At 39.2% G+C, this 24,268-nt stretch overlaps 1 protein-coding gene across 4 annotated transcripts in view; it reads right to left on the bottom strand.

Annotated features, from left to right (window-relative positions):
- The window catches only part of LOC131072491 (eukaryotic translation initiation factor 2 subunit alpha homolog), a 31,873-nt gene extending 25,165 nt beyond the window's left edge, over window positions 1–6,708 (bottom strand). Inside the window, exons 1-2 of one of the 4 annotated variants that reach the window (XM_058008653.2) lie at window positions 6,609–6,708; window positions 6,074–6,470 (exon numbers count right to left, since the gene is read on the bottom strand). In XM_058008653.2, coding sequence (XP_057864636.1) covers window positions 6,074–6,454 — 381 coding nt within the window. In that variant the 5' untranslated portion in view covers window positions 6,455–6,470; window positions 6,609–6,708. Of the gene's footprint in view, window positions 1–6,073; window positions 6,479–6,583 lie in introns of all 4 variants that reach the window. The other 3 variants (XM_058008652.2, XM_058008655.2, XM_058008654.1) reach the window with 3 other exon arrangements.
- Between the last annotated feature and the right edge of the window lie 17,560 nt (window positions 6,709–24,268).

The raw sequence follows: 24,268 nt of genomic DNA on the forward strand, positions 1-24,268 counted from the left end.
ACATAGCGCAGGACATGCTTCGCTGCTACCCAATGATCAGCCCTGGGGGCCGTCATGAAGCGTGAGATGTAGCTCACTGCAAAACTGAGGTCAGGTCTAGTGGCAGTGAGATAGATGAGACTGCCCACTAGTTGCCTGAATTGTGCTTCATCTACAAGAGGAGAATCAGACTTGGCTGACAATTTCAGACCAGTCTCCATAGGTGTGGAAGCAGGTTTGCAATCCTGCATTCGAAACCTATCAAGCAAGCTTCTGGCATACTTAGACAAAGAAAGGAAGATGCTGCTATCAGTCTGCCAAACCTCAACACCCAAACAATAATGAAGAAGTCCTAAATCTGTCATATCAAAAGTGCTGCACAAATCCTGTTTGATTTCTGAAATCAAATGTGTTGAATTCCCAGTAATGATCAAGTCATCCACATAGACAACAAGAAAGAGAATACCATTACCAGAGTGTTTGATATACAGATTACTGTCTAAAGGACTACGCTGAAGTCCATAGAGTGTTTTCCGGAGTCTACACACTTGCGGTTCTGAACCAGCAACCTTGAAACCAAGAGGTTGTGTCATGTAGACTTCTTCCTCCAATTCACCATTGAGGAAGGCACTCTTCACATCCATCTGATGGACTTTCCAACCATACTAAGCTGCAATGGCGAGAAGAAGACGAATAGTACTCATCTTGGCAGTAGGAGCAAAAGTCTCCTCACAGTCGATGCCTTCTCGTTGTGTGAATCCTCGGGAACTAATATGGCCTTATATTTATCTAAGCTACCATCTACATGATACTTGACCTTATATAACTATTTACAACTAATGGGTTTCTTCCCTGGAGGAAGATCTGAAAGAACCCGAGTGTGATTCTTCTGAAGACTTTGGAACTCAGCATCCATTGCCTGTTCCCACTCTGGAATCCCTTTGGCCTCTGCATATGTTTGAGGCTCATAGATATTGTGGATGTTAGCCATAAGAGCAAAATTAACTGTGTTTTGTTGTTTGCCCTTATTTCTGGAAGCTCTACCCTCAATGAGCTCATCAGGACGAAGAGCACTGATGGTCTTAGCCCACCATTTAGGCCGAAGAGTAGATGTGCCAACATCATGATCAGGAGTAGGAGGAAGATTAGCATCTTCCGGAGGAAACTCAGGTAGTGCATCATCAAATACAGAATCTGCATCATCCCTCCCATCAGGTGAACCGAATGGAAGACAGATACCTAAGTAGAAGCCTTCAAAGGCTGATCCTCAGAATGTTGCTGAGACGAGGAAAGCTGAAATGGTCCTCGTTCTTCATCAAAGACAACATCATAACTGAAGATAAGACGATCAGAGTCTACATCAATCAATCGGTAAGCCTTATGGTTGTCACTGTACCCTGTAAACATGAGCTTCTGACTCTTGGAATCCAACTTAGTGCACTTGGCATCAGGAATCCACACATAAGCTAAAGAGCCAAAAACATTCAAATGGCTGATCCTAGGTTTGCGACCAAACCATGCTTCCTCAGGAGTCTTATTCTTAACAACATGAGTGGGTAACCTATTAAGAAGATAGACTGCTGTGAATACTGCTTCTGCCCAATATTTCTTAGGAACATTTCTATGTTCCATCATAGACCTAGCCATTTTTGTAATGGTGCGGTTACGACGTTCTACAACACCGTTTTGCTAAGGGGTGCATGGTGTGGTTAACTGACATTTTAGGCCATGTGTATCACAGAAAGTAGAGAAAGCAGAAGAACAAAACTCCCCCCCCATTATCAGGCCTAAGAGTAATAATAGAAGAACTAGACTCTTTTTCTACTAAGGCCTTAAATTTCTGAAATACAGTAAACATATCTGATTTTTGCTTAAGGAAATACACCCACATTTTACGACTGAAATCATCAACAAAAAGCAAGAAATACCTGCACCCAATAACAGAAGTAGTATTCATAGGACCACATACATCAACGTGGACCAGCTATAGCACCTTAGAGGCTCGCCATGAGTCACCATCCTTGACAGTGTCCGGTGCTACTTCCCAGCCTGGCAAGCTTCACAAATGCAATGATTCTGAGTCTAAATATCAGGTAGACCATGTACTAAGTCTTCCCGAACAAGTTGTGCAAGATAATGAATGTTCAGGCGACCATATTGTTGATGCTAGAGACTGCTGATAGATGAAGATTTAGCTGCGAAGGCATGTTCAAGAGAGTCGCCTATATCCACAAGTTTATATAGATCATGATCCTCAATGCCCACAACTACAGTAGTACTAGAAGCACGATCAACAATCAAGCACTTATGTGTACTGAAAACGACATCCAGCTGAGGAGAATGTCGCTTAATCTGACTGACAGAAAGGAGGTTAAGTTCCATACCAGGAACATAGTACACATTAAGGAATATGAGATTCCTCCCTCCAGACTGTATCTGAACGCTGCCCTTGCCGACAACAATGTACTCTTCACCACCTCCAAAAATAACTGAATCAATGTAGGGGGAGAACTCAACAAACCAGTCACGCCTGTGAGTGAAATGACGAGAAGCACCAGAATCAATGTACCAAGCAGAAGACTTCACATGATCTGCAGGTCTTTTAGCCATGAAGGCATAAAAGGCAAACTCTTTCTGCTCTGTGTGCTCAGCAACATTGGCTTTAGGCTGAGACCCTCCCTGCTTCTGCTGCTAGGAAGCCAATCTGGTACGGTAATCTTTGATCATATGACCAAATTTGTGACAGTAATTGCATTGCACCTTCTTTTTCTTGAAACCATCCTGAGACTGAGAAGAGCCCTTCTGCTGAAAGGACTGGGATGACTGGGATTTGCCTTTATCCTTGTGAAAGGATTTGGCAGCAAAGGCATGTTCTAAGGAGGCTAAAGTAACACCGCTACCAAACTATTGTTTCCAACGATCCTGCTGCAGAAGTTTGGTGCATAACTCTGGAAATTTCAGATCAACATTAGTAGAAGTAATGTTGAGAGTCTCTATAAAGTGCTCATATGGTTTTGGTAGACTTTTCAGAGTAATGACTACCATATCCTCTTCCTCCATTTGCCGACCAATAGCTTCGAGCTGATCTCGAATGTCCTTAATATTTGTAAGATGCTCCTGTAAGGACATGCATTCATCCATCATAATGGAGAACAGCTGATTCTTTAGAAAAAAGGCTCTTGTCGGATGTCTCATGCAATTCCTTCAGATGCTTCCAGATTTCTGCAACTGACTTGCCGGAAGGAATCTGAGGTAGCTGGTCATCTGTAACAAAGAGCTTGAGAAGCATAACAGCTTCTCGATTGCGGTAATCAAACTTGTCCTGGTCAACTCCATTTGGTTGAGGACGAGACTCCGTGCCCAAAACAAGATTATCCAGGCAGCGATATTCAAAAATAGTCAGCATGCATTGCTTTCAGGTGTTATAATTTTTCCCATTAAATCGCTAACTGCCTTCCAACAACAAGTTGGTCAATGACGCCATCTTGCACATTTCCCAATACACGAAAAACGAAAAAACTAAGAAAAGGCGATGGCACTTAATTCAACAAATTTGAATCCCAATGCAAAAACAGAGGCAGATGCAAGTACATACTTCAAAAAAAATGAAGTACGGATGGCACGGATTTCAAAAAAAAATCGGCTAACCTTGAAAAATCCAAAGACAACCCAGAAATCCTTGTGAAAAACCCAAAAAAAATTTGAAATCAGAATTGAAATTCGTTGGCACGAAATTTGAGGCACGGAAAACAATGCACCTACAAAATTCTAAAAACAACCTAGTTGAGCTCTCGAAAAACCCACCAAGAATCTGCAATCACAAAACAAATTCGACTTGATCTGAAGGGTAAAAACCCTAATCAAAAATGCAAATTTTCGTCCAAAAAAAGGCAGAAAAAAATTTGCAGGTGGGAAAAAAAACGCGTCGTGTGGTTGCGCAAAATGCAGGAGAGACGGGTCGCGGGAGGCAAAAGTCTCAGGAAAAAAACGACATGTGAACACCAATCGCGATATTTAGACAAAAAATCCGCACAAAAAAATCGTGTGAAAAAAAAACCTTCACTTTTTGCAGGCACAACCACGGCGAAAATAAATTGCACAAATGCAGACATGGGAGGTTGCAGACGACGCAGAAGGAGCCAAGGTTTATCTCGGGTAGCTGTTTTAAATAAAAACGACTCCCTGAAAACTTTCGAGAAACCTTTAGATTTTCAAAAAAACAAAAAAATTTCCTTCGAAATTTTTATTGAAATTTTGTCCTCGAAATTGATCCCAGGCTCTAATACCATATTACGCAAGTAATTGGTAAAAAATTGAATGTATATTAACAATGAGCAAACGCTCAATAAATAGGATTACAAAGAATTACAAGAGGGCAAATTTCTAAAAAGAAATTGCCAATAAGATCGAGCAAGATCCTATTAAGATATTTACACTAAGTTTACAATATTGAGCATTAATAATAAAATAATAAAGTATTATTCTAATAGATCTGAGATAATGAAATGCATTCTGAAATAAATCTGGTGGTTGTTCACTAAGTTTTCTGGGTATATTTTTTATCTATCTGTATATTTTTTATTGTTGGACAAGTGAGGATTTTACGCATGAGAGATGGGTTCTTGTAAACCAACTACTCATGAAATATAGTTCAATTAAGATTGATGCAATTGAATGCCTACAAATCATAGTTACAGGACTTGCCCAAACTTAACAGGTCCTATGCAAAACTAGTTGAAATGAGCCCCAATGATTCAGGAACTGAGCACACAACGAGTCTAATTAGACTCGCCAACTTTGTCAAATTCATTGGGTTTGCCAAGTCTTATCTGCAAATCTCAAACATACACTTGAACCTAAAACATGTAAAAGGATTCTTAAAACTTTAAAATGTTATCCATTTCATTAGCAAGCGCAAGAAAGGAGTAAACAGAGAGAATTGGAGTCGAAAATAGAATCCAATGAACATAGTTAGGGCCTAGTTATTATTCCATCATTTCAACACTTGCATTTTTAAAGTGTTTAAAGGACTCTTGGATCTTGGTTAGAAGTGATAAAATTGTTAAAAATGGCATGCACCATGAAGGTCTATGCAATTTCAAATGTTTGAATTTGGTCTTGGTGGCAAGGGGATATGCCCCTCAACCCCACACCCTACAACACAACAATGAGCACGCCCAAGGCATTGCCCCTCAATCCACTAGGGGCCACCATCCCCAAACCCCACTCTAGTTTTAGCAAGCCAAAAAAATAAATCGTGTTGAACCATACTAGATGGAAAAAGCATTGTTTTATTATTAACTTTTTCTTAATTAAATTACACTTTACTTTTGGTTTTCCGAGTCAATCCCTCTCGTAAGTAATGTTCCTATAGTTGTAGCAACATTTGCAAATTTATCTAAGATACAAGGAAAAGAGCCCACATAGAGCTAGTGATACTAGGTTGAGTGATGCGAGAGCCTCTCAACCATATTTCATCACTCCATGTTGTGATTTATGTTTTTGATGTCAGGAGTATCACAATCCATGAGTGACGTACAACCAAAATACATGAGAATGTTTTTATATTTCAAAAAATTGTTTCTTTCAACTCAAAATTTCTTTTGTACTTATTTAATCGATGCATCCTTGTGTATGTGATCAAAGCAGCTTCTAATTGATAAACTTATAATGACTTAAATTTTGATCTATTGAAGGGTGCACTGTAAAAGCTTTCAACCTTTCAATACTCTCTATAGTTCATAGTTTTTCAATTCGCTAAGTCTTAACAGAATCTAGGTGCTTCCAAGTCTATATCCAAATTAAAAAACAGGTTGCCAAGTGCATATCATATAAATCATTGCATAATTCGATACACTTGAAAAAAAAACACCACATAAATGAACATTTTTAGTTCTTGCTATGTTCTTTTCTCAGAAACTTGGTTATATGGTTTCAAGTTTCAACAACGAGCTCTAGCTAATATACTGAAGTCAAGTGACATTCACAAAAATCTGCGAAACAAAAAAATACATTCAATTTTTTAAAAAAGCCTACAAGCATATACCCGAGGAAGCATCATCCATAACGATTATGACGAAAAAATGAGGGTTACCTCGAGGTCGAGGGACAAGGTCTCTGCAACATGACGCATAATGGAATGCACGAGCTTGCTCTTATTGTACCTCTCTTCGCAGCCCTGAATATCTTCCTCCGAGACACGGCGCTTGCTAAGATCGATGTAACCCTTCTCCTTGTCAACACGGAGCACCATGACAGGCTCCTGCCTTCCAACCTTTATGAGGCTGCTCACGCTCCGAATGCGCCGCCGCGACAGCTCCGAGAACAATATCATGCCCTCTATGTTGTTATACTCCAGCAGCGATACATAAGCCCCCATATCTGCAATGTTCTTCACCTGAATCATCACCGCCATGTCCACTTCTGGATAACGAGCTTCGTACATCCGGCACTCTAAATTAGGTGTCGTCGCCATCGCCAAACTTCAGCCTCTGCAACCCTAGAAATAGTCAAAATCTTACGAATTGCAATGTCTGTGAACGAAATAAACACTAAAAAAACATTAATAGCACCTAAGCAAATAAATAAAAGGGGTATTCAATACAAGAGTGATTCCCCCGATTTTTCACCAGTTGTACTGCAGCGAAACTACCCTAGCGCCTGTCTCGCCTCCTCGGAATGGATTAAAGCAGAACAAAAAAATAAGCTTAGGCCCGAGAAACGATAAATAAGGATGCCACGTAGTATATGATTTGTAATTAAATCGGTGAATGGAATATTACTTGCACTAGAACATTCAACAACTCCATTTCATTTTTGAGGAATATGATTAAAAGTAACATATTCTAAACTACTATCTAGGAATATAATTAAAAGTAATAGATTCTAAAGAGCCACACAATCAAAGAATTTGTTTGTAATCATCACAACCACGCTCCACAGTATACAAGATAGCAAGAGCCTTCATTAAATTATTAGTGTGAATGCCCTTATAAATAGAAAAACAAACTAAAAATCACCAAAACTGTTATGACCAACCCCACCAATACCAACATGACCAGGATTCCCTCTTGATGAACCATCAGTGTTAATTTTCAAAACACCCTAAGGAGGAGGGGTCCAACGACCCTCCGAATTTACCTTCCACAAAGGATGTCTACATCTATTTCGCATGGCCTGACCAACACACATCAAAAAAATTCCCTGAAGAGGAAAATTGAGATGGTGACAAATAGCAACATCACCAGGATCCACACCTCCAGCCAAGTCACACTTGGCCAAAACCATCTCGCAAAGAGTGAATAATTTTCCACCACAAATGTTGAACAACTATACTAGCATCCTAAAAAATCCTACAATTCCGCTCCAACCAAATATACCAGATGATAAAGGTATGGCCCAGAGCCTAGGCAATCTAAAGAAAAGAAGTCTTAACAGGAGCCTTACCCCAACAATCCTAAAACTCAGCCAAAGAAGACACATGTCAACAAGAATGATTCCAAACACCCCACTAGAAATGTCAGATCTCCTTGGAAAATGAGCATTGAAAGCAAAGATGAGAAACAGACTCCTCACTACTCTGGCACAAAACACACATCGAGGGACCTAGGAAGCCTTGCTTGCATGGGTTAGACCAAGTAAGACATTGATTCTGAACCACAAGCCACACAAAAATTTGCACTTGGGCCAAGAAAACTTGTTCCAAACCTGCTTCCACCAAGGCACCTCAAAGCCACCAGACAATTGCCTAACAAGCTCCAGATACCCTACAGAAACATAATACTTACTAGAAGAATCATTGCCCCGAGCAAGAACATCATGTCCCTCCAAGGAGTTGCACTCACGAGCTGCAAGAGTCTAAGACAACTCTTCCCAATCTTCATCTGATCCACTTGGCAACCATTCACATGGATCATTCCAACTATGACCAACCACCACTCCTAAATTCTAAGCAATCTTAAAAGACTCGAGCTTATCCCAACCAATAGCAATAAAACTATCACAAAGGGGTTGGAGATGCAAATACAAAGAAAGAATAGGGGGATTTCCATCCCAAGAATCTAACCAAAAAAGAGCTTCAGAGACCTTATTAAAAATCCAAAACAGACCACTCTTAACTAGGTGAGTCCCAATCCTCAGAGTGTGCCAAATCATAGAACCTCTTCCCTTCAATGGATAGTGAGGAACATCCAAAAAATTAACCCCTTTTAGATACTTATGCATGATGATGCAAGCCCAAACCTGATGTTGATTGGTACACCAACACCAATAGAATTTGGCTACAAGAGCTTGCCCATTGAGAACAGTTGAATGAAAGCCAAGGCCCCCTCCTTCTTAGGCCTACAAACCAACTCCCACTTAACTGAACTCTACTTAGAAGTCTGCAAATTACCACTCCAAATAAATTGGCATGAGAGAGCATCAAATTCTTTAAGGAAATACATAGGAGCCGCCTTAACAAAACTCATATAGATGGGAAGAGCTTGTATCACTGATTGAAGAAGAGTCACCCTAGCAACAATAGAAAGCCAACGATGAGTCCAATGATGTACCCTCCTACACAATTTATGAAGCAAATCAAAAAGAAAAAAAATCCTAATAAAATAAGATAATATTAAAAGATATTCTTATCAAAAGAAGAAAATAGTAAAAGGTAGATTTATTCTCTAATGCACATTCTTTTTCCAATTAATAATTTTAAAATATATTGTTAAACTTTTTATTATAAAAGATTTTTTAAATTAATATAAATATAAGCATACAGTTCAGATTAATTCAATCGTCTTGCACCCTTCTCCTTGATTCTAAACCATTGATTTTAAAAAGTAAGTTGCATACTTCATATAGGAATGGTTTGGCACAATTATATTGATATATGATTTGCTCGCAAAATATCCTATTTCAAAGTAAAATATTCTTAATATTTATATATTATCAAAAATTAAAACAAGAAGAAAAATATCTAAGTAGTTTAATAAAAAAACTTATGTAATAAAAATTTTTATCTCATAAAATATTTTGGAAACAATTTTTTGACATTTCATAACTAAGAGAATGTAATAAAAATGCATTAAGATCTTCAATAATCATACTTCATAAGTATAATTAGAGAAAATAATAACAAAGTTTGAGTGAAGTTCTTGCCAAATGTTAGTGATTATTTTGTTATAATAGTATAGCATACCAAATAATTATAGAGATGTGTATAAGCAGCATGTTATATATTGGTAAAGATGTGGGCAATATTTACAACATAAATGTTACAAAGTTTGCATGTGTTGCTAATGTCTTCATGTCTTGGTTTTCAAAATGCAAGAGCCAACAGAAAGGTAGAAAATTGTTATGTTATGGTTATGGCGATATTAAAGAGGGTTTGAAAAAGTTTTTGTTAAATATTGTTGTAGAACAAACTACATGTATCCAATATAAGATTATTAAGATTAGTGGTAGGTCTGTTTCTTTCTTTTGGGAAAGAAAGTAGTGGAGTTGATTTTTGCCAAAAAAATTGAAATTTTAGTTGTGCTTAATGCTCTAGATTTTGTTTGTTTTTCATTTCCACAAGACAATTTACTTTTGCATTTTTACGCCAAGTTTACTTGCATGTTAGTTTCAATTTCTTTACAATATTCTTCCATCTATATTGAAATTTTACAACTATTTATTTAAATTTATTGACCATTCACTATTGTTTGACATAGGTCATATTTGTTTACCATTGTGATATAAGTGATTTACTTAATATTTAATTAAAGGTACTTTAGATTTATTCATACTAATAAAACTCAAGTTAATTCCAATATTTGTAAGTTTTTAACATTTAAAATATATTAAGATATGTAACTCAAGAACTATTTTAAAATACATTTATACCAAAACTTTTTTGTCGCTATATGAGTCACACTAATTAATAATACATAAAAATTAATAGGTAAGATAGCTCTCAAAATTGGTATATTTTTGACAGACATTTGTGTAATAAAATGGGTATGCCAAAAAGGTGTGGATAGTCCATTAAGAAAAAAATTGGTATATTTCTGACATACATATGTGCAATACATGAGGTCAATTGGTAGGTGTAGACACCTAAAATTGTCATGTCTAATTAAATAAATATTTTATTTATTTAATTATCTAAGCTTAATTCTTCTATTAATTAAATAAATCTTTATTTATTTAATTAATTCATTTATCCTCTTCTAGCCTTGTTTCTCATTTAAATAAATACATTTATTTATTTAAATTATCCTTTTCCTAAATTAAATAAATATTTTTATTTATTTAATTGTAAAGCGGAAAAATCGAACCCTAGTGGTTCTCCCCTCCCCAACTCCAGGGAGAGAGAAGGGAGAGTCCCTAGGGTTGATGGTTTTCGCTTAGGGGAGACTTTACATTCAAAAGAGGGGTTGAAACCCACAAGATCCAATCCCACGCAATGTAAGATTGGATTCTATATGAGTTTCAAGGGTTAAGACATCAAGGATACCCTCTTTTGTAAAGAAATGTAGATAGAAAGATTGAACTAGGAATGCATGTAAAGTAGGAAAGATTCGCTTATAAACAGAGATAGGAATATGATATGAAGCTGCGGACCTGGAATTAGCAGTAAAATGTCGAGATGGTGCTGTTCTGCAAATTTGAGTGAAAGTTGACGGAACGATGGCGCCCGGCGTGCACACGGTCCTCCGAAAAATCTGCGAAACGAAGGGGGATCTGTTCGTCTCTGCACAAGGATTCCAGATCTTCAATTACAGCCGCGTACCTGCAACCTACACACAGAAAAGAGAGGACGATTGGGGGGTTAAGGATGAGGGGTTTGCCTTTAGGTCAAACCCCGGTTTTGGAATTAACCAAGAAATGAAAAATGTTGTAAATGTAATGTAAAACAAGTACTAATACCTTGTTGTAAGGATGTTTGTATCCTTATATGCGAAGGTATAGATGTTGTTGTATGTTGTATGTTGTATGTTGTAGTATGTGATCTCCTCTTCAATGGTTGAATCCTTGTCTTGAATACAACACTTAGCCTTGAATGGAGACTTAGAATGATCAATTGCTTGAAGGAATGCTTGAATTTTTGAATGTTTGAATATCGTTTCCGCCTTTTTTTCATCCTCCAAAATGGGAGAGGAAATGTAGTTTATATACTTGTCAATTAGGGTTAAAAGACTGATTTTCCCGACCTTAGGCCGACCAGGAAATGTTATTTTCCAATTTGCAAACATAAAGACCCGAGACCCAAAAGAGACCAGGCCCAAAAATAGGGCCAGGGACCAGGGCGCTGAGCGCCATGGTCCTGGGGGACCAGGGCGCTGGGAGCCCTAGTCCTGAAGGACCAGGGCGCTGGGCGCCATGGTCCCACCTCCAGGGGCAGCAGGGTGCAAGGAGGATCAGGCCAGGGTGCTTAGAAATGCAGTTTTTGATGTCATGAATAAGTTTCGGGGTCTCCATTCAGGTTTCGTGTTGCATCGCCATCGTGAAGACCCAAATGCAGTCGAAATTGCAAGTGTCGCAATTTTAGGACGCTACATTAATTATCCCACTTCTTCTATTAATTAAATAAATCTCTATTTATTTAATTAATTCATTAACCTTTTCTACCCATGACACATGTCATTCATCTCTTAATTCATACACTACCTACCCCTTTCATTATTTTATTATTTCTCTTACCTACCCTCTAATCATAACTGACCTCCTTTTACACCTCTCAATCTTATCCCTCCATTTCATATAGTGTCTTCTATATAAGGAGATGCTTCCTTCATTATCAAACCCTAATCGTTCTATGCATTCTAATCAACTTATGTAATTGACTACTTGGCATATGTGATCCTACTAGCAACCACATTCCATTCTTTGTTGAGCTCTTGTGCACATAAAATCTGAGAGCAAATATATCAAGCAAGATCAATGGAGATAGGAAGAATGGAGATCAAAACCCTATTGGACATGTGATGGTATAATCTTTGTGATTTCGTTTGATTTGCATTGTCTTAGGTAATCTTCATATGTTATGGTGGATCTTTGTTGATTGTTAGGCTAGGGTTTTGTGGTTCAATTCATTTAGCCTTTCAATATTGTTATTGTTGTTATCCATTTTCACCATATACATTTTGGCACACCCGGTGGGACTCTTGTCCCTTTTGCATTTAACATCCTTGTTGCAGATTTTGTAATGTGAAGTTGCAGATCCGACGTTTTCGGCAGCATTTTGTTATTTTCGCGTCTGCGTACTTTCGGATCGCATTTTTGATTTTATGGCGCGTCTACGACATCTGGATCCGCGTCTATGTTTTTGCAATATTTTATTTTGCAGGTTCCAGGAGGGCGCGTCTGTGTTGTAAAGTCACGTCTGCATCGTGTTAACCCGCGTCTGTGTCACGGAAGAGCATCTGTGATCTGTAGCCGCATCTGTGTCTCACAGAACCGCGTCTGTGTTATCCAGTCGCGTCTGCGTTAAGGGTAACCGCGTCTGTGCTCGCCCGTTTCAAATTTTGGGTTTTTATTGATTCAGTTTTTCGGATTTTGCATTTAGGATTTCAGATCTGGTTTATTTTGAGCTAACATTTTCAGATCTAGCTAACAAAATTGGTGTAGCTTGTCTTGAAGGCTAAATCGTTTGGTTGAAGGCCCCTATTTTCACAAAGTCTTTTGGGTTTAAAATTTACCTAACTTGTGTGCTTGCAGGAAGGGGTGATTACTTGAAACAATCCAAACTACTAACAACTCTTTGTTGCAGGTCCTTGGCAAGGGTTTTTGGATTTTTATTGTGTGTCTTGTTTCATAGACTAGCTAACACTTCAATTGGTGCACTAAAATTGAATCATTGTCTTTTGTGTCTTGAGCAATAGGCTCTTTTTGTTTAATCTTTAGAGGGCCTGTCTTCCCGTGTGGTCATTAGGACTACTAGTGAGAAGAGAACGACCCAAGTGGTAGCGAGGAAAACCCACCTCATCTGAACCACTATAAACAAATGTATTCATGGTGAAAACTATGAATAACATGTGTTGATTAGTTCATACCGACACTATGTCTCCCCATAAACCCATTTGATCAAATTTATTTGATCAGTTGTAGGGCGTAACCCCTACCGACTGGGAGCCTTCTGTATTTACAGAGCTGAAAGTGCCGCATGTATGGCCACACGAGCGGATGCCCTTACTAGCACCATTTTGTTTTAGAAGCCCAAATCCTTCTAGTTGTTGGGGCAGGAGGTCGGACCTCTGGTAGCGGCCCACACACATACGGTTCTTAGTAGAGATACAAAGTTCGCCACGGGGAGTTTTCATGGGGATTGATGCTTGGCTGACCCGAGAAGTGAGTGCCGAGGGTGGAGCCAGTGAGGTCAAGCATCTAAGTATCCGCTCTGAATAGCGTAGCCTCAGGGGTAAAACCCCATGTGGGATCAACAACTATTGTCTTGGCTAGCCATAAGAATTGTGCTTGACTTATGTTAAACATTCAAAACATTCAAGACCAAACAGCAAAACATTGTGTCTTTTGTGTCTTCAAATGTATGCAAAACATTTTTACATCAAACAACACACTTTTCTTGGAGTCATTTTGAGTCTAGACACTTGCAAACATTGGGTCTCCATCAACACTGTGTCCTCTTGTCACGAAAAACAGTCAAACAGTCAGATTTGGTCACAACAAAACGACTTCGCAGATTGGAAAAAATTGCACAAATTTTACAGAAACGCGTCTGTGTCGGACATAATAGCGTCTGTGTCAGAAAACCGCGTCTGTGTCGGTCATAATAGCGTCTGCGTCAGGAAACCACGTCTGTGAAGGGCAGAATCGCGTCTGTGTCCACCAACAGTCAACATTATACTTTGCAAAAAAAATCTCAGAAGCGCGTCTGTGTTAAACAGAGCAGCATCTGTGTCAGGAAACCGCGTTTGTGTCGGTCATAATAGCGTCTACGTCAGGAAACCGCGTCTGTGAAGGGCAGAATCGCGTCTGTGTCCACCAACAGTCAACATTATACTTTGCAAAAAAATCTCAGAAGCGCATCTATGTTAAACAGAGCAGCGTTTGCATCAGGAAACCACGTCTATGAAGTATACAAGCGCGTCTGTGTCCAAAATTGAAAAACTGTTACAGTCCAGCAAACAAACACAGTCAGTTTCAGAATTCTTGAGCTTCCTAGGTCATTTCTCCAGGGTTTCATCTAGCATTCAACCTGTCCTAGGGTCTCACAAAATCCATCATTGCTTCATATTTCACTTTACATTCACAATTGTCTAAACTTGAGTCAAAAGGTCACTTGCTTGTCCTCATCATACTTTGTCAACACACTACATACAACAACACTTTGCTAAGTGGTCCCTCATCAAGGTTTCTTACCTTTGGGTCTCATTTGGTCCTACTTAGAGTCAAGGTCAACTTACCTCATCAAGAGAAACTATCCTCTCTTTGGAAGTCACACCTACTCTACTACATACATACTTGGTCTTACACTTTGGACATTGCAAGTACACCTCAAATTCATTTACATTTCATCCAACTCTTGGTCTTCCATACTCTTTCCATCTTTTCATCTAGTTTCATACATCTTGGTCAATACCTAGTTCATGGTTGAAACCCGTCTTCCAAAATCTAAGAGAGAAACTAAAGAGGCTCAAGAATCCGCAAACATGAGTTCTTATGAGTATGACAATGAGCTCTTTTTCAATTCTGATCATACTACATTACTTGACATGGATGCTTATAGAAACATTCCAAATGTTGAGAACATGGACACTACAAACAAAAATGCTACATACAATGACAATATGGACAACTTTTCAGTACATTCAACAGATGTGGAAGAATCCATTATGAATCCCCATTTCAATTGATTGGTTGAGGAAATAATGAGGAGAGATAGACAATACTTTTTACAAATGATGGCACAAAGTGGAGCCAAGATACCTCATGATTTTGACATGTCTCTGTAACGTCATAAATTGTACGCACTTGCTAAAGTAGTACAATTTCACACCTAGTTTAGCACCTGCCTTGGTGCAGTTGCATTTTGCATTGCATTTCCCCTTTAGCACTTAATTAATCAAATTAATTAGGTCTAAAGGTTCTATTTCATCATCTTCCACATCATAAATTCGGGCCCTTTCATTAAAGCGTGCCCCTTTTATTTTATTCCTCCAATACATCATCTAATCAAAAACCCTAATTAGGCCCTATTCTGAGCTTGGGGGCTTGATTTCGGGGGTCAAAACATCTCAAAATCACCTGTAACTTCAGGATTCTCTCTAAAATCATCATATCTGACGGCCCTGAAAATTTGGTGAAAAGTTGTCGGGACCATGGCGCCCGGAGTGCACACGGTCTCGAACATTTTTCTCAAAATATTAGGAGCACGATCCAATCATAAAATAAAGCTTAACCCCAAGAAATTGGTGGGAGATTCAATCTCTAGGTCGGCCAAAAGACGAAATTACGACCTAGGGTTCATACATAAGAGCTCTCTTTCTTCATTTGAAAGGATCCAAAATTTTGTTTTGAGGAACCTCATATGCAGCGAAAGAGCAGATCTTTGAAGACTTCAACAACATTCAACATCCCTCTATCAAGCATTTATCAATTCCATTCATCCATTTAGGGCTTGGAAGACATTGAAGAACAATAGGAGATCACCGACTGAAGATTGGCTTGTACCCCTCCCTTGGGGGTTGGGTATGATTTCATGTCTTTGCATAAGCTTCAATATCTCATTTATTCATGCTTTAGATCACTTTGCATCTTGATTTAGAGCATTTACATTATCATTTACAAGCAATTAGGGTTTACTTTCTAGGTTGCTCTAGTTTGCTTACTTGCATTTTAGATCTTGCACACACACAAGGTCTGCACACACATTACTTTTACAATACAACTTGGCTATTCGTGGAGGTGGAAATCACCGAAGCGGGGGTTTGACTAAGGCAAAACCCTATATAGCCGCCCAAACACCTTTTTCAGATACAAGTGCAGGTTTCGAGACTCGGACGACACCGCAAGTTGCAGATCCGGGAAAAGCAGGTCGAGACAGTACCCCACACCAAATTGCAGAGCAAAATATCAGGACAGGGGCGTGGGGCGCCCTGGTCCTGCCAAGACAGGGGCGCTGGGCGCCCTGGTCCCTGGGACAGAGGCGCTGGGCACCCTAGTCCTCCTGACAGACAGCATTTCAGACAGTTTCCAGAGTGCAAAACAGTAGTTTCAGGTGCAATTCCGGGACAGAATCAGGACAGTGGCGCCCACGCCCCCGTCCTGAACATTTTCAGTCAAATTTTGACTCCGGGTACGCATCTACATTCTTGTTTTATCCTTGTGTTTACAGCTTTCCATTGTTTAAGTTCAATTCTGCAATCTTGTTGTTAGCTCATACTTGCATTTTAGGGTTAGGAATTGAACTTGCATAATCTTACCTTTCAATTACAACAAAGGAATAGAAACCCTAATAGGTAGCCCGTGGCTCTCTCTTTCACAAAAAGAAGTAGCCAATTGTGTGATACCTCTAGGCTCTTTCGTATTCCGTAATGTGTGTCAAAAGGTAGGATTAGGGCATGATAACCTAGTCTCGCTTTTTCCCCCACACATTTTGGTGAACCCGACGTGAATCTATCATTGCTTCCTCTTGCATTGCATTTGTTAGATCTAGATCTAGATTTAGTGTGTTTTCATTTCATTTTCATTAAAAAGAAAAAAGAAAAAAAAGAGTGTGTTTCTTTGCATTGTGTGTTTAAATTTCATGCAACTTTTATTTGCAAAATGTTCATGCTTATGATGATTATTATGAGTATAGCCAAGATGAATTAGATGAAGCTTTAGATGAGTTTTTGAACCCTAAAGAGGCCAAACCTTCATTTTACCAAAAACTCATAAACCTTGTTACCATGCCATTTCGTTGTGATGAGAAAGATAAGTTGAATGATTCCTCTCAAGGGTACATTCCTATCAACTCTTCCACTAAATCTAGTAACATGGTTGTTTTCAATAATCCCCTCTATGAGGAGATGTCTCCTTTTGAACCAAAAGATAAACCTTTTGATAGCTATGATCATGCTTTGTTGGATGATGCTCTTGATGACTTTGTGGCTTTATCGAAATCTCTAAACAAGAACAAGACTTCTAAATTTGTTAACATGATAAACTTGAATGAGCATAAAAAGCCTCTCTTTGAAGTCCAAGGTGCTTATCCTTCTCCCACCTTTCAAGTTCCTAAATCACCTCTCCTTACTGTCCAAGGAGGGTATGATCATGATTCCTTTCATACTCCGAATAAACCAATCATCACTGTGCAAGGAAGAAAACCTATAAGTCCTTATAGTTATGCCAAGCAAATATCTAGAGAGAGTTATCATGCGGTTGCCCATACTTATCATACCAGAAATAATAGGCAGCCTAGTCCTCCTCCTGTTATTCCAGTTTCTCTTCCGAATCCTCAACCAATTCTTCCGCAAGCTCCACGTATTTCACAAGTTCTTAGTAAGGAATATGATCTCATAGAACAACTTAAAGTTACCCCTGCTAAGATATCCCTTTGGGATTTGATTCAAACTTCTTCCGCTCATCATGGAATGTTACAAGATGCCTTGAAAGATCTGAATGTTCCTCCATCGAATACATCTAGTAATATAACATCTTTGGTTAACTCTGTGATGAATCCTAAAGCTCAAATTGTGTTTACCCAAGATGAGTTGCCTACTAGTGAAATTCAACATCAATATGATCCCTTGATGATTGTGGTTATCATGAAAGACACTGCTATAAGACGAACACTAGTAGATAATGGCTCTGGTCTTAATGTGTGTAGCTTTGATAATGTGGCTAAAACTTCATTAGGTACTATCACCTTACCCATCACAGTGGGGCCTGTTACTTTGCCTACTCCTATCCATGTTATGTCGGGAAATCTAACATATAACTTGTTATTAGGGAGACCTTGGATTCACAGTATGCAAGCTGTCCCCTCTACATTGCATAGACAAGTTAAATTTATCTATAACAATAAGACATATACCTTGATAGGTGATACTAATTTCCAAGCTTGTTTACAAACATCTACTTCAAAAGGGGGTTCTTCTAAGCCGTCCTCGTCTAGTGATGACTCTTTAAACAAGATACCTATCGATGAATCCTCGCTCCCTGATGATCAAAATTCTTTAGATGAGTCTGGAGCTCCTGAAGAAGACTCTTCTCGACTTGAAACTACACATAAGAAGAATTTTGATCCTGAGAAGGTTCTCGCAGAAGACGATTGGGGATCTCTTGATTTTAATCCCACCTTTGTAGGTGAATATAAAGTTTCTTCTAGAGAGCTTAAAGCTGAAAAGAAGGAAGAAGCTAAAAATCAATCAACATTACCTGAGCCTATGAGTAATAACTTCATGGCCGCTTCTCAAACTTCTTCTCCTCACACCTCTAATTCTGAGGAGTTTGACTCTTTGTCTTATGAAAAACCACCTTCTCTTTCTGAAATGGCTGATCGTTATGGTCGTGGTTTTCGCATTTTTGCTAAGCATGGGTATCATGGAAATGGTTTTGGCGCTCACGAACAAGGGATAAAAGTTCCTCTAGAGAATAATCTTCACAATTATGCCTTTAGACTTGGCTATAATCCCTGCAAGCGCACTAAAGCTTCTAAGAGACCATGTATTAGTGTTAATGCTATTTCTACATCTCTATCAATGCAACACCCTGAGTACATTGATGAGGATCCTTCGTGTGCCTGTGCTTTGGATGTTTTTCCTACCGATGATGCTTTAGCTGAGTTTTTAGGAGCATATGATACTCTTCCTCATTATCACCACAATAGGGGACTCCCTTATTGTTTGAACACTGAAGCCTATTTTGGAAAAGAGATTGATAATGATGAAATTGTGAAAGAATTCCCTCAGTTAAAGGATACTCCTCGACAAAGTAATCTTCTCATAAGTGACACCACTGATGTTAAGATGGATCCTTGCAATGAAGGAAAAGTTATTAAAATTGGAAAATGTTTGGATGAAGAGGAACAAAAACAATATGAAGATTTATTGCATGAATTCCCCGAGATCTTTGCTTGGACATACTCTGACATGCCAGGAATAGATCCTAAGATTGTTACTCATAATATTGTCTTAGTTCCTGATGCTAAGCCCGTGAAACAAAAGATTCGAAAAATGAATCCTAAGGTGGCTCTGCTTGTTAAGGCTGAGATTGAAAAGTTATTGGAGGTTGGATTTATCCGCCCTATTGATTATTCCCCATGGATTTCAAATATTGTCGCTGTGGCTAAACCAGATAATAAAATAAGAATGTGTACCGATTTCCGAGATTTAAATAAGGCTTCTTTAAAAGATGATTTCCCTCTTCCAAACATTGACATGATAGTTGATTCTACGGCAGGACATGCCTTGTTATCCTTCATGGATGGTTTTTCAGGATACAATCAAATTTACATTAACCCTCAAGATCAATTCAAAACTGCTTTTACCACTCCTTGGGGTACGTTTTGTTGGATAATGATGCCTTTTGGACTTAAAAATGCCGGTGCAACTTATCAACGAGCGATGACCCTTATCTTTCATGATTATATGCATAAGATTTTAGAAGATTATGTTGATGATATTTTGGCCAAATCCATTCTTCGCATAGATCATATTAAAATCCTTCGTCAAATCTTTGAAAGAATTCGTAAATATCACATGCGCTTGAATCCTCGAAAATGTGTTTTTGGTGTGGATAGTGGAAAACTATTAGGATTCATAGTTTCGCATCGTGGGATTGAGGTGGATACTAAGAAAATAGATGCTATTGTCAACATGCCACCTCCTAGAAATGTGTCTCAACTCAAAAGCTTACAAGGAAAGATTCAAGCTATTCGTAGGTTTGTATCTCAACTTGCGGATCGCACTTTTCCTTTCACTCAACTTCTCAAAAAGAATATCACTTTTCAATGGAATGAAGATTGTCAGCAAGCATTTGAAGATTTAAAAATGTATTTGGCTAATCCTCGTATCCTTCGACCGGCCAAACCTTCTCAACCCTTCCTTCTTTATACAGCTGCTTCCTCTCATGCTCTTGCAGCATTATTGGCACAACATGATAAAGATGGTAAGGAGTGTCTGGTTTATTATATAAGTCGTACCTTACTCGATTATGAGACCCGATATTCTGCGATAGAAAGACAATGCTTGGCCTTGGTGTTTGCGACTCAGAAATTGAGACATTATCTCTTAAATTCAAAAGTCCACGTCATGGTAAAGTTTGATCCTCTAAAGCATCTTTTCTCTAAAACTGATTTATCAGGACGCCTAGCTAAGTGGGTTATGATGTTAACTGAATTTGACCTTAAATTTGTTTCACAAAAAGAAATCAAAGGGCAAGCGTTGACCGATCACCTAGCTGAGGCCCCTTCACCTTTCTCCTTCCCTAACCCTGAGTCTTTTCCTGACGACTTCATTCTTTGTACAGAGAAAGATGAAACTTGGGAGTTATACTTTGATGGCTCTGAGTGTCGTACAGGATCGGGGGCAGGGTTTGTTTTGATTTCTCCTACAAAGAAGTCTATTCCCTTGTCTTATCGTCTCAATTTCCTATGTACCAATAACATTGCTGAGTATGAGGCTCTTATAGCAGGAATAAAGGCAGCCTTGGCTTTGAATATAAAACACATACATATTTTTGGAGATTCTGAACTGATTATAAGACAAGTAACAGGACTATATCAAGCAAAACAAGACAAATTATCACAATATAAAGACCTTGCTATCTCTTTGTTACAAAAATTTGATTCTTACACCATGGAACCTGTTCCTCGAAAAGATAATCGACATGCAGACGCAATGGCATGTGTGGCTTCTCTTGTATCTTTAGAGGACCCTGTGGTTGATCTTAAATTTGTTATTCACAACCTTGTTTCTCCAGCTATTGTAGATGATTCCAGTCTGGTGACATGTTGCGACTTTATAGACTCAGATGAATGGTACTCGCATATCGTAAGATACTTGACTGATGGTACCTTTCCTGATTCCACTAATAGGAACACCAGGGCTAGAGTTCGCAAGTTGTCTGCTAGGTATATCATTCTTTCTAATGTTCTTTACCGAAGGGGTTATAATGGTCTTCTCCTTCGTTGTCTTAACAAATCGGAAATCCCTATTGCCCTTGAAGAGGCCCATTCAGGTGCCTGTGGGGGGCATTTTGGAGGCAAATCCTTGGTTCAAAGGTTGCTTCGCATGAGATATTATTGGCAAACTATGCAGCAGGATTCTTTTTCATTTGTTAAGAAATGTCATCAATGTCAACAACACAATAATTTGATTCATGCTCCTGCCCAAGAACTTCGTTCTCATGTCGCTTCTTGGCCTTTCTCTGCATGGGGGCTGGATCTTATTGGTAAAATCTCCCCTCCTTCATCTCAAGGACATACTTTCATTATAACCGCAACAGATTACTTTACAAAGTGGGTGGAAGTCGTTCCCCTTCGCTCTACTACTGCTGAAGTGATTTGTCGATTTCTTCTAGAAAATATTATTTCTCGATTTGGGATACCTTCCACTATAATCTCTGATAATGGGACATCATTTAAGAACAAGGACGTGAAGAAATTCCTCGAGAAGTATCATATCAAACATCGATTTTCTATACCATACTATCCTCAATCAAATGGTCAAGCCGAATCATCCAATAAGATAATTGAACAAATTCTTCCTAAAACTGTGAATAAGCATGGTAAGGATTGGAGTACTCAGCTAATCTATGCTCTTTGGGCCTATCGAATGAGCGTACGAATTGCTACCAGAACTACACCTTATAATCTTGTTTATGGTGCTGATGCTATTATGCCTTTAGAATTAGAGATTCCATCACTCAGAGTTTCTCTCAAAGGTATAGTAGATGATGACGCTTATAGAGAACAAAGACTTCAACAGCTTGAAATGCTTGATGAACAGCGTATAAATGCTCTTGAGCATATTCAAGCGTATCACAAAACTCTACAATGAAGCTATCATGATAAGGTTATTCAACGTTCCTTCTCAGTGGGTGACTTAGTGCTCTATGAGAATCAGCGCAATGTGAATGCCTTACCTGAAGAAAAGGGAAAATTTAGTCCTAATTGGCTTGGACCGTATATCATTATTGAAGATTATGGATTAGGTGCTTACAAAATAGCGGGTGTAGACGGTACGTCTCTTAAAGACCCTATAAACGCTATGCACTTGCGTAGATACTATGCTTAATTCCTCATTCCTTATCATTCATCTATTTCCTTTCTCACTTCTTCAAAATTGGATAATATGTTAGCATATCTTTGTTAGAGCAAATAGAATTAAATGATGTTTTGTTTAATCTATGTTGCTTCGTTCCTGACAAGCGTGTTTCTTTACTTTATGATTTGTCTTGAATTCATTTATGTAAATTGCAAAAGATTTACATTTTTCATTATGTTGACATATTATACAATATCTTTATGTGTTAAGTTGAATCGTGTCATGTTGTGTTTAAACTCAAATTAAATCACATTAGTTATATGATTCGTAGGCTTAATACATATTCTCTTCCTTATCATCAATGTAGTACTTGATCAAATATTTTAATTAAGTCACACATGTATCAATTTAATCATGGAGCATTGAGAAATCAATCACATGGAAATTAAATTCAGAACATACATGTACATCTACCAAATGTATTAACTTTAATCAAAATACACATTGTTTTTAGACATTAAAGATAACACGTTTGAGACAAAGAAGCATATATATATGTGTGTGTGTGTGTGTGTGTGTGTGTGTGTGTGTGTGTGTGTGGATCAATATACAAAGGTAGGTCACTACACATCCAAAATGTGACCTACCCTACATCATAAGATCATCTCCTATCCCTAGGGCTGGTGGCTGGAGAGTGACGACTAGATGCTCCCTCTTGATCCGGCCGTGCAGGTGGACCCATGGGGGTATACCGTGATATAGATCGTGAATGGCTCCGAGAGGAACTCCTACGATCCCTATCCATAAGGATAGCGCGATACGAGGTAGCCTCGGCCTGAGCTGCTGCTAGATCACACTGTGCCCGCTGAAGGTCCTCTGATAGAGCTCGCTCTCTCTCCCTCCATATCTCTACCTGTACTCGAAATGGAGAAAACAAATCATCATGTCGACCCGCGTTCCCTTGAGGTCTATAAGCAACCTGTGAGGAACTAGGGATTTGCGCTGTCGTGGAGATATCTGTCACTGCTTGCTGGATCAAGGAACGCCACTCCTGCACATTAGCTGTAGCAGTAGAACAGATCATGTGTTAGTACCATTTTATATCATCAAAACATCAATCAATCAATTTAAACCTACTATACCTGGATCTCCCTCACGCCAGTAGGGATCGTGATATGGTAGCATTTGTGACTGGGAACTACTAGGCTCCCCACGCTCAAATAATCTGTGCACGATGGGTGTAGGCTGGCCCATACTGGAAACAGGTCTCTGTATCGCCTCATGTTCCCCCTTTTGCGGAATAAGAGGAGGATCCAGGGCTATGGTATCATCTCCTGAATGGTGGGGAGCAGCATTTGACCCCTCCTCATCATCTCTATCCTCATCCTCATCCTCATCCTCGTTTGCATCCTCACCTGCATCCTCGTTCTCTTCATCTATATCTGTGTCATCATCCTCCTCCTCCTCGGTACTAGGCTGATCCCCTGTGGGTGGATCAGGATCTCCTGCCTCCTCATGACCCTCTCCCTCCTCCGACCTGGATCCCTGATCCTCATCTCGGTCTCCATGTCTCCATGGGGGCCTGGATGGCCTGTCGGGTGATCTGGTGGAAAGATAGGCCCTGGGTATGATCTCATAAACCATGAGAGATACCTGCGCTGTGCCCCGGGGTCTATGGCATAATCAGTGACCACATCCTGGTCGGACCCCTCTATATCTGTGATCTCGATATCATCTATCGTGGGTCTCGCCACTGCTCTGGGTCTGGGAAGGACTCATGAGTGTCGAGTGTAGATGGGCACATCGACTGGAACACACTGCTCTAGCCCAAACTGCCTCCGTACTTGGTCAAAGTAGAATGGGACTATGATGTGTGGATATCACCCTCTCAGTAGGCGGTTCCTCTGTAGGCATGCTAACTGTCTCTCCATCCCATCCCATCTATGCATCCGCAGATATGGTCTCCACACAGTCACCTCAGCTGTCAATCTGTCAAATGTCACTCTCCAATACAATAGATCTCCAAATCTCCACTCACTGGTAAGTGGATAAGCAAATACCCTAGGTCGCTCGCTAGCCACATTCATCGGATAGCCGACAGGCCTGGT

The sequence above is a fragment of the Cryptomeria japonica genome, chromosome 1 (assembly GCF_030272615.1).
Source record: "Cryptomeria japonica chromosome 1, Sugi_1.0, whole genome shotgun sequence".
Lineage (NCBI taxonomy): Eukaryota > Viridiplantae > Streptophyta > Pinopsida > Cupressales > Cupressaceae > Cryptomeria > Cryptomeria japonica.